We start from the raw sequence: 14,118 nt of genomic DNA, 5'->3' as shown, positions 1-14,118 counted from the left end.
CCGGACGCTTCCGCGCAGCGCCGCGGTTTCCGGAGGGGACGGCGCGCAGCTGCACTGCTGGGCCGGCCGGAGCGGGATGGCGGTGGTACCGTCCGGTCGCCCCGCTGCCCTGCCAGGGCCCAGCGATCGCGCCCGCCCCCGGGCCTCAGGCGGCGGCTGCGAGCCCCGGTACGGCGGCGCGGGGCGGCAGCTGCCGCAGCGCTGCGCGGGCGGGCAGGCGGGAGAGAGATGCCGAAGCTGCGCGGGGAGGCCTTCTGGAGGGAGACGCTGCGGAGCGCCCACTACGTGGTGGCGCCCATGGTGGACCAGAGCGAGCTGGCCTGGAGGCTGCTGAGCCGCCGCCACGGCGCCCAGCTCTGCTACACGCCGATGCTGCACGCCCAGGTCTTCCTCAGGGACGCCAACTACCGCCGGGAGAACCTCTACGGCGAGGCCTGTCCCGAGGACCGCCCGCTCATCGTCCAGGTGAGCATCGCGACCGCCCACGGGCCGCCGGGACCCCCCACCGGCCCCCGGCCCGGCCCGGCCCGGCCCGGCCGCTGCGCTCCCGGAGCGGCGGCGCCGGCCCGGTCGGCCCTCGGTCAGCCCCGGTGCCGGCCCGGTCAGCCCTGGCACCGGGAGGAGCTCGCCCGGGGTTCACCTCGCGGTGCGCTCTTGGGTGACGCCGCAGAATCACGTCAGCATTGCCAAATGCACCCTCACCCTCGTCACCCACCCCGTTTGTGTCAACAAATGCAGACGTGTGCCAAACGCGCATGAGTTCAAGCTGGTCGGTCTCACCCAGATTTTAAAGTGGTTATACAGGATGACAGAAATCTCATTTTCTTCACCTAAACGCCGCTAACAGTACTTAGCTCATGAAGGTAAGTGTGGTTTTCTGTTGTCCCTTGTCTAGCAAAGAGGATTTGCTGCCTTAACCACAGGGGCCTGAGCACTAGGCTTCTCACAGGGCTTCAGTCCTCTACACCTTGTCTTTAGAGATAAATCGCAGCTGATCTTCTAGAGGCAAGGGTTGTTCCAAATCTGGTACCGCTTAGGGAGGATCACAGGTTTTTGAACAGTTCTCTGAACCAAGAGCTCCGTGCTTAGCTGTAGAAAAAGGATGCAAGGAAGACAGGACGCACTTTTAAGCTTGCGTTGCTTCTGCTTCTCGAGTCCTGTGTGAGGTTCAGGTACCTCCGCTCCATCCCAAAGAGGGAGAGGGGCCTGGAGAGCTGGGGAATAATGCAGGGAAGGACAGTCGGCGCAAGCAGAGGAACGGTGTGATTTCCACATCTGGAGCAGTTAAATGGATGAGGACTCTTCACCCTGGAAGAGAAGTGTCTCCCCTGACTGAGGGGAGAGATGGGAGAAGTCTGTGAAAGTATGACTGGCTTGAAGGTGACGACCAGGAAACAGGAGTGCTGAGTAAGGGTAGTGGTAGTTACAAACTGCAGAATTCATTGCCGCATACTGGATGCTGACAGATTGCATGAGTTTAGAAAGCAAATGAAGGAAAACTCTGTTGAGGGTCATTAAGTGCAGGAAACACCACTTCTGCTTCCGAAGTCCTTGAAGACGCTTTCCAGCTTCTGCTGTTCCCTAGGCATCTGTTGTTGACCGTTATCAGAGCAGGATGAGGCGGACCTTTGGCCTGTCTCACTACAGCTTTGTTTTCCACGGGAGGTAGTGTATTTTGCCACAGAAGAATACAGGTGGCGGGAATTTAAATAGTCTTAGAAAGCTGTAAGTCTTTTGAACACAGATCTTCAGCTCAGTAGGCTGTGTGTTCTGAACAGTGCCAGCTACTGCGAGCTTGCTGGATTATCCTTTTTCCCACTGGCCACTATAGGACATAAGGCACAGAACTAACTAGATTGATCTTTGGATTGACCCGCTACAGCCATCCGTACTGAGTTCTGCAGTATTTCTGGGCAGGCTTGGGTTTTGGTCACGGACTCTTGGAAACAGATTAGGCAGAGGTGCATCTGAGCCCAGCCTGCTCTGGGGGCTTCGTTTGCTGTGTAAAAGCCCTCACTGATGTGGCTTGGTTGGAGGCTTTCCGTTGTTTCAGTCGCCTCAGAGAAAGCAAATGCCTTTTCTGGTTTTAGTTGGTGTCAGCCATAATTTATGTAGTGCTGTAGGGTTTAAGTAACAGCTTCTGCTCACATGTTTTTGAGTTCAAATCCATATTATTTAAAGAAGTAATGGCATTGGGTTTTGTTGATAATGAATTTTAGAAAATCTGTTTAAAAGCATAAATGAGAAGAATAGTCTGGCTCTGTCCTCTTCAACAAAGCAGCTTCAAATTAACCTAATTTTTCTTAATAAATTGATTTTTGCACTGTGCTTTAAATGTAATGTTAATTTTATTTAAGACTGAGTATTTGACTAACAGCCCAATGTGTCTGTTTCACACTCCACGCTAATGTGAATTCATTTTAGAGGCAGTGGTGCTTATTGGTATCTACAAAGTTTGAATTGTCTCAAGAGCCAGAGGCACCACAGGTAACTCTTTTCTTCTGCACCACCTTTATGTATTAAAATGCTACAGCTGCTTGTTCTTACAGGGGATTTTAAGAGTTGTTCCCTCTTGTTCTTGGGTACTACATGTAAAATATTCTACAGATATTTCTTTGTCTCTCGAATGCTCAACTTTCTCATTTTGTCATTTGAAGGTTGAGGATCTTTAGCTGGTAAGTGTCACAGTTTTTGTTTGTTGGGTTTTATTTGAGAAACAGTGTTTGCTGTTATTAACTGTGCATATTATGCCTGTTTTCTGTAGCAAGTAGTTGCTTCATAACTATGTCATAATGTGTTGTCAGTCCTTGAAGAAAGCTATTGCCTGATGATTCCACTTTTCTTTGTCTTTCTCAGTTCTGTGCCAATGACCCTGAAGTGTTTGTCCAAGCAGCGCTGTTGGCTCAGGATTATTGCGATGCCATAGACTTAAATTTAGGTTGCCCCCAAATGATCGCAAAGAGAGGTACGTGCAAATCTGACCCCTGGATACACAGAGAAATGGCATGTTTCGAATGCCAACGGTGGCCATAAAACATGAAGAGGACCAAATTAGGCCTGAGGGGGGTGGCTGCAGTACTGCTGAGGTCAGACTTAGTTACACCCACTTTAACAGGTAATGCTTTGTAGTACCTAAAGCAAGAATTAGATATACTAATAATTAATTCCAACTTCTCTTGAGCGACACCTCTTGTGTCTAGAATATCCTTCAGAAAAAGTATTTTTAGGAAGAGCTTGATCTTCTTTGTGATCTCAGTTGCTCAAACTGCCTAATTTTGCAAAACTGCATTTAAAGTGATATCATGCAGGCACTTAGCATCCCCTCTTTCCTTGATACTTGCACAGAGTTTATTCACATTAGCATATAAGAGGATAACACCTGCTGAATCCCTTAAAGATATTGCAAAGATAGCTGTGTTTGAAAACCAGAACCCGGGTTTGAAAATTTTGGATCAGTTAGGATGTTGAGGAAAGATTTGTTCAGTAACTGCCCATTCCCCTTCTAAAATGTCTTTCAGGGACTAATAGGAAATGATCAGTGGTGTGCAGGGCAAATAGATCTTTCAGTCTGATCAGGTTTTATCCTGAAGGGAATTTTTAAACACCCCTGAAAGTTGGACTTTGAGCTGCCAGCGTCAGCACACCAGCCTTAGGGAGCAGCAGTGAAAGCAGGGTGCGGGGATTCAGTGTTTATCCTGTAAATCTAGGGTGGCATGGGGAACCGAATGATCCAACTCTTCCAGTTTGGGCAGGACAGAGCAACTCTGTTTCTGGCAGTGAGGCGCATGAGTGTCTGGATCTTTGTATGTGAACATTTATGAAAGCTGTATACTTCAGAATCTTACTCTTCTGTACAAGTCTGTCGTATGCTATTTTATTATAGGTCACTACGGAGCATTCCTGCAAGAGGAGTGGGATCTTCTTCAGAGAATGAGTAAGTCTTTAGAGGGGCCTCACTTCAGAGAGGCTTCACTTTGAGAGGAAGTGGGGTGAACTCATTCCTGAGAGGAGGTCTAGGGATTTGGGGGGAAAGGAGGTGCAGCATGTTTCTTTGGGGAGGGTTGTGTTTGGGTGGGGTTTTTTTGCCTTACTGTATTCCAGTGGCACCCTCAAGATACTTGGTGGCATCCTACTACAAACTCATGCTAGATCTGCTAAAAGACTTCAGTACCTGAAACAGATTTTAGGAGAAAGTAAGTCAATTAAGTCCCAATCTAATGATGGCTTAGTGGCTCTCCAACTCTAGAAACAACAGAACTCCCAGTGCCTTACTTTTTTCACTTTGAAGTTCTCGGGTGCCAGGAGTTGTGTTTCTGCTTGAAGCCACAGTTGCCCTTTTCTGATCAACTCAGCGTACTCTTTCTGTCCACACCATAGCAAGTTATGCCTCTCTTCTCCAAATGTGTGTAGGATGTTTTCAGACTATCAGTAGCAGTTGTGAGCAGTATCATATTTTTTTAAGAAATACATTCGGAACCGATTTAAACAGCAAGGTTTTGGTCCTTGTGTACAGCTGAGAATGCACCTTCACCCCACTTCAAAGCAAGTGTCTGAACCGTGAAGTTAAAGAGTCTTTCTTCTGTTTGCGTTCCCTGTCGTCCAGGGAATCTTGAATGATGTTTGACACAAAGACACTGCTGAGAACCTGGAAAGACAGACAGTGCTTCCCTGCCCAGCATGTAGTGTGGTGGTTAGGGCACTTTTCTTAGGAGTGAACGATGCAAATCAGAACAGCCTCAAGGTGAGAAGAGAACCAGGTCATATAGTTGGATGAGAACCCAGGCTGTCTAGCAAGAGAGCTGTCTTATTAGGCTATTGTATAAAAGGTGGGCAAAGCTTCCTCTTCCTCCTTCTCCGCCAGCCTTCTTTAAAATGAGAGAGTACTATTTTCTGCTTGCACCTGTACGCACCTTGCTTGCTCCTTTGAAAGGGTGGTAGGACGTACCTATCATTAGAGCTTCTGGGATTTGGATTAGAAGAAAGCAGGTGACTTCCTACATTATACATCCAAGCTCTGGGAGAGAATTTCAGGCCTGCCATTGCTCCGTGTTTTCTGTTGGCTGTCTTCGTTAGCTCTCTTTTTAGTAGTTTTCCGATTCCATGCACTGTGTAAAGACTATGGGAGTTTAACATCTTGTTCTGGATTTCCCCCTGACTCCGTAACCTACATGTACTACTTAACTGGGTCCACAGCCTACCTCGGCTGCTAAGCCTCTGCTTGCCGTGGAGAAAACTCTACTTGTCATGATTATTTGTAGGAAAGGTAGACAAGCGAGTGTTAATGTTGTTGGCAGAGTAGAAGGAGCAGAATACCCTGTGATGACAGTAAACCTGTATCAATGATTAAAATTTGAGGGGGGTGGTCCTTGGAAGTGAAGGTTTGATGCAGTGGAAACGGTAGGGTTATTAATGCTGACTATTTTATGCCTTCTTGTTAGAATGCAGATTTTGTGTGTCATGTTTTACTATTACTTGATTAACCTATGCAATAAGGATTGCAGAGGACATTGCTGATTGTTTAAGCTGTGAGAACTACATAGCATTAACTTTTCAGGCTTTTTCCATACCACACCCAGTATCAGATCTTGAGGAGAGTAGGCACTTTTCATAGCATTGTGCAGCCCACTTACCTGTCTTTTCAATCTTTCCCAGTTTTACTGGCTAACGAGAAGCTCTCTGTTCCCATCACATGCAAAATCCGCGTTTTCCCAGAAATTGACAAGACAGTGAAGTATGCACAGATGCTGGAGAAAGCTGGCTGCCAGGTAAGGAGGCAGCTGCTCCCTCGGCTCTCCCACTGGGCACGTCTCTCTATATTAAGCATCTGATGACCAGATCTTGGTGTACTCTAGAGGTGAATAGGCTACATTGTTTTACAGACAGAGAGAACGGGATGCAGAGAGATTGTATGTATTTGCAGTCACAGGCAGCGGGTCAGTAGTATGATACGGAAGACATCATGACTTCAGAGTCTCTCTTGTAATCATGGCGCAGTGGGGCATCCTTCACTGTGGCTGAGCGTCTCAGTCTAACGTAGTGCTTCAGGAGGCAGTGTGAATGCATGAAATCCACAGAAAAAAACAGTATCAAAGATGGCCACCGCTAGTGAAGAAACAGGCAGCCTTCTAGGATTTAACTCCAGTTAAATTGGAAGAGACGGTCTGTAGTTAGAGCCAGCACTGACAGTATTCAGGCCTTCTGCTGAGGAGCAAGCCAGATCAATACATCACAAATTCCAAAGTGAATCACAGATGGGAGCCAATGCAGTAGGAAATCTGTAGGTTCTCCCAAGATACGACCTTGTCATGCTGTGGAATAGCAAGCTGAAAGAAGCCCAAGACCATGCCATGGTAGGTGAGCTGTTGATACCGTTCTGTGATACCAAAGTCCCTGCGCTGTTGAAATAGCAGTGGGAATTCAGTGGCATCCACGAAGTGTATGGGGTGAAAGGAAATTTTTGTCAGTGGATTTGTTCCAGTGGTTCATACACATGAAAAGTAAATGTAACTTTGTCTTCTAGCTGCTGACTGTGCACGGCCGTACTAAAGAACAGAAAGGACCCCTTGCTGGCGTGGCATCTTGGGAGCACATTCAAGCTGTCAGGTTAGTGAGCAGTACCAGTCCTGGTGGGTTTCTGCTAACAGGCATTGAAGAGCAAACAAATCTGTGTGACAGGAGTAGAATTTCTGGGTTGACTCTAAACATTCTAATTCTCAATTTTATGCATCTGTTTTATTCACTGGTGTAGAAAAGCTGTGAGCATTCCTGTATTTGCAAATGGAAACATCCAGTGTCTCAGTGACGTGGAAGAATGTATCCGTAAGACGGGAGTTCATGGTGTCATGAGTGCAGGTAAAGAAAATGAACTTTTACTCATAATAGATGAGAATACGAACTGTTTCTTACTCTCTTAGCAGCCCCATATACATTTATTAAAAGCTTACGTCAGACTGACTGGGTGAACAGATTTGATTGAAAGCTGAGCGGCCATTCTCTCCCCTCTTATACTGCCCATCTCCAGGAGTCACTTCAGATTTGTAAGAATTGTTATGTTGGACTTGTAGTACCATTGAGCGGAGAGCTCAAATCTAATTCCTGGACAAAGGCATATGGGACTCCTGTTGTTCTGGAATATTTTCATGACATCTGTTAATTAATGGAATGGTTTTTGAATGGATCTTGGTGCAGTAAGCGCATCCACTGATGAATATTCCTGCAGATGGTTCCTGTTGGTTTGGGACAAGAAAGAATTGGCATAGCTTCCTACAGGAAGAGCTAGGATAGACACCAGAAAAAGCTTCCAATCACTCGCACAGTTAAAGCAATGAAACATTTTCTGGGAGGTTGTAGAATCTTATTTTTAGAAAATACTGGTTAACAAAAGGCTTGTGAAACTAGTAGAGAAAAACAGAGTGAGAAGCAGTATTTGTAAACTTAGGGCAGACAAACGTGAATACAGACATAAGGTAAGACACCCGTTGTCCAAGTATTTAACCACTGGGCAACAAAAGCAGTGATTTCTCCATTTATTCATTTTTTTACTGTCTTTGTGTCAAGATTGGATGCCTTTCTGGAAAATGTACTTGAATTAGATATGAGCTATTTGGCTCAATTAAGAATTGTATAGTGAAATATAGCATCCTGAGGTCAGGCGAGACTTTTATGGACCCCGTGTTCCTCTCTGTGAGTACGTGGCTGATGTGTCTGTGACTGGCTGGCAGAAGCACAACAGAGCTGATCAAGCTGCAGAGCCTAGATTTTGTTTTCTGTTTCAATCCTGAAATGAAAGTTTGAGTATTTCTTTTCATTCCCTAGAAGGTAATCTTCATAACCCAGCTTTGTTTGAGGGCCGAAACCCATTGGTGTGGGAGATGGCTGAGGAATATCTGGAGATAGTGCAGAAGTACCCTTGTCCATTGTCTTATGTTAGGGCTCATCTCTTCAAGCTCTGGCATCACACGTGAGTATCTCCAGAGAACTCTTAATGTTTTCAGGGCTCATCCTGCTTAGCAAGTGTCTGGCTTTTCTGGACAAGGATTTGTTTGGCCAGAATTAGTATGCTGCAAGGTTTTCTTTCCTGGACCTGGCTGGAGAGAATGTGGGCTGAGGCCTTTACCCTTCACTGCGCGTCTGGGAAATAGGGCATGGGGAATGACTGAGTTGCCACAAGATGAGCTAGGGCACGAGCTCACAGCGCATCAGCTACCGTGTGGTAATTGCCCATACGCACACATGCGCTTCGTGGCAAACACGAGCTAACGAACTCGGTGTTCATTGCGAGGCCAGCTGTCTTGCATTTATTGTGGAGTAGGAGCATGGCCACGGGCAGTTGCGGAGGAGCAGCTGATGCACTGTACGTTCACGTTAGCTTATCTCGAAGTGCCTTGGTTGTGTGCCAAGTGTTTATTTGGAAAAGAGGAGCAGGTATGTGTGCTTGTCTCTGGACTTAGAAGATAAGCTTCTACCAAAGGCAAATGCAGCAAGAAAAATCTATAAAAAGCTTTTATAAAGACATTGAGTTGATCTCCTCAGTCTAGCAATAATGAATAAATATGACTTGATGTTTGGGATTTGCCTCAGGCTTCAAGTTTACCAGCAGCTGCGTGAAGAATTAGCAAAAGTGAAGACTCTAGAGGGCATTGTAGATGTCAACAGGGAGCTGAAACTACGATGCCAGGTACCAAGATGGGCCCTAATTTCCCAGAACAACCCTGTCTGCACTTGGTGGGAGCTTACGTGCGTGTCATGCAGTTGATGTCTGTTAGCCACTGCGTTAGAACTTTGTGGCTTGCCAACCTTGGTATTGGTAGTTTGCTACAGTAGCAGCCCCTTAAGCCTGAACAGCTTTACATGGGGTAAAGTTGATTTAGGAGTTACAAACCTGCTTCATTTCATGTCTTAGTTGGGGTTTTTTGCGTATATTCAGCTGTCAGCAACTGTTAGTTTAAATTCCACTTTGTAGTTTCCTGGAGTTTGAAGTATTATTTAGAGTATTTCTTGAGAACTCCAGGAAAGCTGACTGTAACTCTATGCTGCAGGAAGAAATAGCTAATCAGAAAGAAGGAGAAAAGCCAAAAGAAGGGTTGCCTTTTTTCCACTGGATCTGTCAGCCATACATCAGGCCAGGGTGAGTTATCTATTCTAACACGGACAGGTACCCTTAGGCCTTTCCCACCCATGCTGTCAGAACAGAGCCATCCGGTTCTGTTCTAGGAGCTTACGTTCACTTGAAAATAAGTGAAGACTTTGGATTATTTTTATTTGGGTTTGTTTTTTTCCTGGTTATTGCTTTGTTCGGGGGGATGTTGCTCATTGTATGCATCTTCTCCTTCAGACCCTCCTCAGGTTCTCTCTCTCTCTAAAGTAAAAAGCGAGAATTGCACTGCAGCTGAGAAAGAGAACCCGACGTGCCACAGATGTGCTACCTGGCGGTACTTTATTGTGACACGTAACGTGAATGTTGCTGGTAACTGCCAGGGTAGCAAAGATGGGAACTAAACTGTATTCTGTAAAGGATGCTTGTGTTGTATGGACAAGCTTTACAGATAGCTTATTCCCTTTCTGTTGTGCAAATTGGGCTGAAGAAGAGAACGAGCATGTCAAGATTAATACTTCAGTAAATAATTCAGTAAATTAAGTAAATACTCAAGTAAAACCTGGGAATAACAGGTTAACAGGTACGTAACTAATTTAACCGGCCAACTTTCATTGACTTCCCAGCCAATATACAACAGCGTGTCTGTTATTAACAGCCAGCGTTAACAAAAAAGTAAGGTTTTTCTGTTCACTTCTAAGGGCAATGACACTTCTTTGTAATTTAGCCGTGATAGAAGGGTTTACAGTTCACCCAGATTTCTGTAAACCAGAATAGTGGCCAGGGAACAGCCGCTCCTTCCCTTCAGCCAGCTTAGGATGATATTCACTGTTTCAGGCCAAAGGAGAGGTGCAAGGAGAATGGAGCAAGTGGGACTGAAAAAGGCGTGCGAGGGAAACGCGCTCTGGAAGAGGAGGAAGATGGAAATTCTGAACTTCTGTCAAAGAATAAGCAAAAAAAGAAGTTGAGAAATCCAAATAAAAGCTTTGATCCATCTTTAAAACGTAAGTTCCATTTATTGGCATAAATGCGTGGAAAGTTGCTGATACCATATTTGACATAAATTGCCGCTACTTTATTTTCCTTGTTTATGTACTTGTAGAAACTTCTTTAAAAAGAGCGGGGATTATTGGGAAATTTTGATAGTAGGCAGTGTGATTCAAATTATGTAAAGAAAACAAGGATCAAAGAAGTAGGTCACTGATCCACTATAAGCATCTTTTTAAGATCAGAACGCTTTACAAACTAAATTGTAGCTGTCACTAATATTTGAAATTGAAGTTTCATATGCAGTTCAAGCAGATGTCCTCCTCTTTTACACTTGACTTGAGGATTAAAATTTTCTCTGTTTGGATTTCACTTAGAGGCACTTAAAAAGTCAAAGTTTCTTTACCTTTGCACTGTTCTTTGAGGTACTGTATATTTATTTCAGAAAAAGAGTTTCTCTCTGGCTAGAAAAGCACCAGCTTTGCCTGACCCTGATTTTTTTTTTTTTTGTACTTTACTTCTTCCCTATAAAAATACCATTGCTGAAATCACGTCTCTCTCTTTTCCAGCCAAATATGCAAAATGTGATCAATGTGGAAACCCTAAGGTAAGTCAGTGCCCGTGTCCATGAAAGCATTTCCATTAAATGGCTCACCTTTACAGGTCCCCTCCAACCCAAACTGTTCTGTGGTTCTATTCTGTGATTCTAACTCCTGAGGCAGGTCCATGCCAGTGTCCGGTAAGGCACGCGTACTGAGTCAGGCTGGTAGGTGGGGGGAAAGAAGTCCATACTTAGGCAAAAGCCTCTTAATTATTAACTGTAACCAATCTCTGAGGTGAAGGTGCTGCACAAAAATCACTAACGTATGTAGGCTTTTTGATATCATTTGCCTTCATTTCCAAAAAAATGCCGCCTTTCTGCTGCTGAGGATATTTATTGCTAAGAGTTGAGTGAGTTAGATGAACTTCCCAAGATCTCTTGGAACCAAGTCTCCAAACTGCCAGTAATTACACACGTATATTGCACTGCGAAATTCAAAACAACCCCCCTCTGACGAGGGTTAGTGGTGGGTGGGGTTTTTCTGCAAGCATTGAGAATTTGAATAAGTGGTACGGTTGTTGGTGTACTAATACAAGGCCTCTGACCACCATCGCAGAGCAGCCTGCAGTGGGTGGCGGGCAGCAGTCTGCAGCGCGGGGGGCTGGTGGTTTTGCACCTATGCCCTTAATCAGAATGAGCACCTAGGCACGCGGCTCTTTTTGCTAGCAGATTAACATCAACTTTCACCATGAGCAGTGTTAAACAAGCCAGCTGGTTTCCAGGTTGTGTGTAGCGTATATGTATTTGAAACGTTATGTATGAAAGTTCAACTGTTTGATATTTGAAAAGAGTTCATTGGTTTTTTGTTTGGTTGGGGTTTGTTGTTTGTTTTCCCTTGGGGACCATAGCTGTTTCCTTGACAGGGCGATGTTGCTGCGTGTATTTATTGCTGCTAACATAGCTGTGCACGCAGATGTGCAAGCAGGCTGTAAGATGCAAGGCATAGTTTTGTGTTCTAGCTGAAAAAAAAAAAAAAAAGCATTACAGCTCTGGGGCGCCAGGGACGCAGGCACAGGGTGGTGCGCTCTTTTGTAACACGGTTCTAGCACCGTAGAAAGAGCAGCCAGCCGGGGCGCAATTTGGAGCTGCAGCTACAGAAGAAAATGTTTTTTTTCTTGCTGTGTTCGTTATTGGGAAACCACTGAGCCGTCACCTGGCCTGCTTTCAAAGCCACCCTGCTTCAGCGCTAAGCCAGGCGGCACGGCTTGGTGTGTCAGCCATCGCCGGCTGAGGCTGGGCTTAGTCTCAGTTTTGTTTTGCTCTTACATCAGTGTCATGTTGCAGGCAGCCCTTGAACTCGTGTGACCGGACCTGGTTTGGGTTTTGGTTTTGTTTTTCCCTAGATCCTATGTTTCTAAGCTATGTCATGGAATGGGGGAGAAAAAAAAAAAAAAAAAAACAACCACAAAACACCAACCAACCAAAAAACCACGACCAAAAATTTCAACCAGGGGCTCCCTAAACATAAAGGAATTTTTCACTGGGGCGGAGGGAGAGACGCCGAACAACACAACCCCACTTTCCGAGCTGATCACTGAGCACCTGTGAGCCAAGCCCCACAGGCCCCCAGGCAGCCCAGCCGCGTTGCCAGCTAGCCACGACTCAACTGCTGCTCTCCGCTAAGCACCATGCATTAGGTTTTAATATATACTCAGGTATAGTTTAAGCTTCAGATAAGGACGTAATTGCTGTGGTAACATTTATTTTAGGCATAGCGACAGATGGCAGCCAGGTGTCGGGCACGGTGTTTGACCTGCTTTTGCAGGGGACTACAGCCAGCTCAGCTGCAGCAGCTCTCACGGGGCTTGCTCCACACTGCTTACGGCACTTGCCCGCTGCCCGTGTGCGCCTCGGGCTGCCCAACCGCGTGACGATGTTGCAGAAGTGGAATGTGGAATTTTTGTGGTTTGTTTTGGTTCAGTTTTTGTTCTCTACGTACGAACAGCTGATAGCTGGGGCTCCCCCCAGGAGATCAGCTCTGTCATCTTCATTAGGCCGAGGTGTGACTGCCTGATAGGCAAGGGCATGGTTTTTCTCCCAAAGGTCTGAATGTGCAGAGCTGTATTGTTGTTGCTTATTATAGTAAACAATAATAATTTTATTTTCACTGATACAAGCTTCTTTACACCCCCATCCCAACGCAGGGCAATAAATGTGTGTTTAACATGTGCCGAGGCTGCTGTAAGAAAAGAGCGTTCAAAGAGACGGCCGACTGTCCGGGTAAGTGCCGCTGCCCTCGCGAGTCACTGAGCAAACGTCTCGTCTCCCATGGATATCCATTACTTTAATCTTTGCTTTACGGGGGCGTGTGTTAAAATCCACATACGTAGCTATCTAAAGTTTTATAGTACAATTTTAAAAGCCTGCTCTTCCTTCTACGTACAGTGTTTCTTCTGCTTCCAAAGCCTTGGGGTGCAGAGTTTCCAGACTATTCCAGCCCCATTCTTTATAACTACAAGGAACGAGCTGTTCTGCTGACCAGTGCAGTCATCTCATTTCAGTTTCTTTTTTTTTTTTTTCTCCACCCTTGCTTCTTCAGGTCATGGATTACTTTTTAAGACCAAATATGAAAAATCCCTTTCATGGCAGAGTAGTCAAACAGTAATTCAAAAGGCAGAGCTCAGTCGGAGAGGAGCTGTAGCCGTGGGGGAGGCTGCGGCACTGAAGGAGGCTGGTGACAGCGCAGTGTGACCCTTTGGAGATGAACAGTAAGGAGCTCCCGCCAGGCCTGCGCTTCCCTGGGCCAAAGAACGCGCCGTCTCCAGCTCACCGTCAGCTGCGTGAACTTGTTCCACACGTTTATTTTAAGTTCTGGAAAAGTTTTATTTAAGTAAAAAGCTGCTTACTCAGGGAATTATCCTGCATTTGAAATAAAAAGGATGCAATTGAATTTCTCATGCTGTGTTTTGAAGACTGAAAATGCTGCATTTTTGGGTGGGGGCAACCTCTGTAGGCTGCCATCGCAATCCGCCTCTTGTATGTTCAGTAACTCTTCACGTCCCGTTTTTAATACCGGGGAATAAATTTCTTGTAGTAGGACAGCATTCTGGCGCGCTAAAAACAGCAACGTCAGCGACTTCTTCACTAACAGACAATGGGGGATGTTTGTCTGAGCTCCAGCAGACCGTGTTTTCAGTGCAGAAAAGAATCTAGCCATACTTTGAAAACGTGAATGTAAAACTGTAAGAAGTTGCTATAACCACCTTGTGTATTAACAATTATTAGTTTTATACAGTATGATAAAGTGTAACGGTCTCCCATGAGCCAAAGGCTGGGGGGAAAATGAAATCTCTATTTTGAGAGAGGGTTGTCTGAAATGATGTGCTAAGTTACAACCAAGTCCGGGAACCTTTCCCTGCTCAACGTTTCATACCTAATTATGCGATCATTCTTTCGCCTTCCCGCCTGGTAAGTTTGGGAGAGGTGTGTCAAAGCC

General features: G+C 45.6%; 1 protein-coding gene across 4 annotated transcripts; it reads left to right on the top strand.

Moving 5' to 3' along the window:
• DUS1L (dihydrouridine synthase 1 like) lies at positions 1-13,572 on the top strand. 4 transcript variants are annotated; one of them, XM_087751212.1, is made up of 14 exons: positions 755-863; positions 2,425-2,487; positions 2,857-2,965; positions 3,884-3,934; positions 5,653-5,765; positions 6,521-6,603; positions 6,749-6,852; positions 7,816-7,960; positions 8,581-8,677; positions 9,039-9,127; positions 9,932-10,098; positions 10,651-10,688; positions 12,827-12,902; positions 13,222-13,572. In XM_087751212.1, exons 1-14 carry the CDS (start codon positions 858-860, stop codon positions 13,371-13,373), a joined length of 1,293 nt encoding a protein of 430 aa, XP_087607338.1. In that variant the 5' UTR covers positions 755-857; the 3' UTR covers positions 13,374-13,572. The 4 variants fall into 4 exon arrangements, with proteins under 4 accessions (XP_087607339.1, XP_087607337.1, XP_087607340.1 ...); XM_087751211.1 differs by lacking the exons at positions 755-863; positions 2,425-2,487 and adding an exon at positions 11-465; XM_087751214.1 differs by lacking the exon at positions 2,425-2,487 and having other exon boundaries at positions 739-863.
• The last annotated feature ends 546 nt before the right edge of the window (positions 13,573-14,118 follow it).

Source organism: Nipponia nippon, unplaced genomic scaffold (assembly GCF_047370975.1).
Source record: "Nipponia nippon isolate SJK-2023a ecotype South Korea unplaced genomic scaffold, ASM4737097v1 scaffold_14, whole genome shotgun sequence".
In the NCBI taxonomy this organism is placed as follows: domain Eukaryota; kingdom Metazoa; phylum Chordata; class Aves; order Pelecaniformes; family Threskiornithidae; genus Nipponia; species Nipponia nippon.
This window is presented reverse-complemented; position numbering and strand designations above follow the sequence as displayed.

What these genes read in the sequence shown, in the direction of transcription:
- DUS1L (XM_087751211.1), top strand. Translation starts at nt 229, where the DNA reads ATGCCGAAGCTGCGCGGGGAGGCCTTCTGGAGGGAGACGCTGCGGAGC. An exon ending in ATCAATGTGGAAACCCTAAG is followed by an intron (nt 10,689 to 12,826) that starts GTAAGTCAGTGC and finishes ATCCCAACGCAG; the next exon opens with GGCAATAAATGTGTGTTTAA. An exon ending in AGAGACGGCCGACTGTCCGG is followed by an intron (nt 12,903 to 13,221) that starts GTAAGTGCCGCT and finishes TTGCTTCTTCAG; the next exon opens with GTCATGGATTACTTTTTAAG.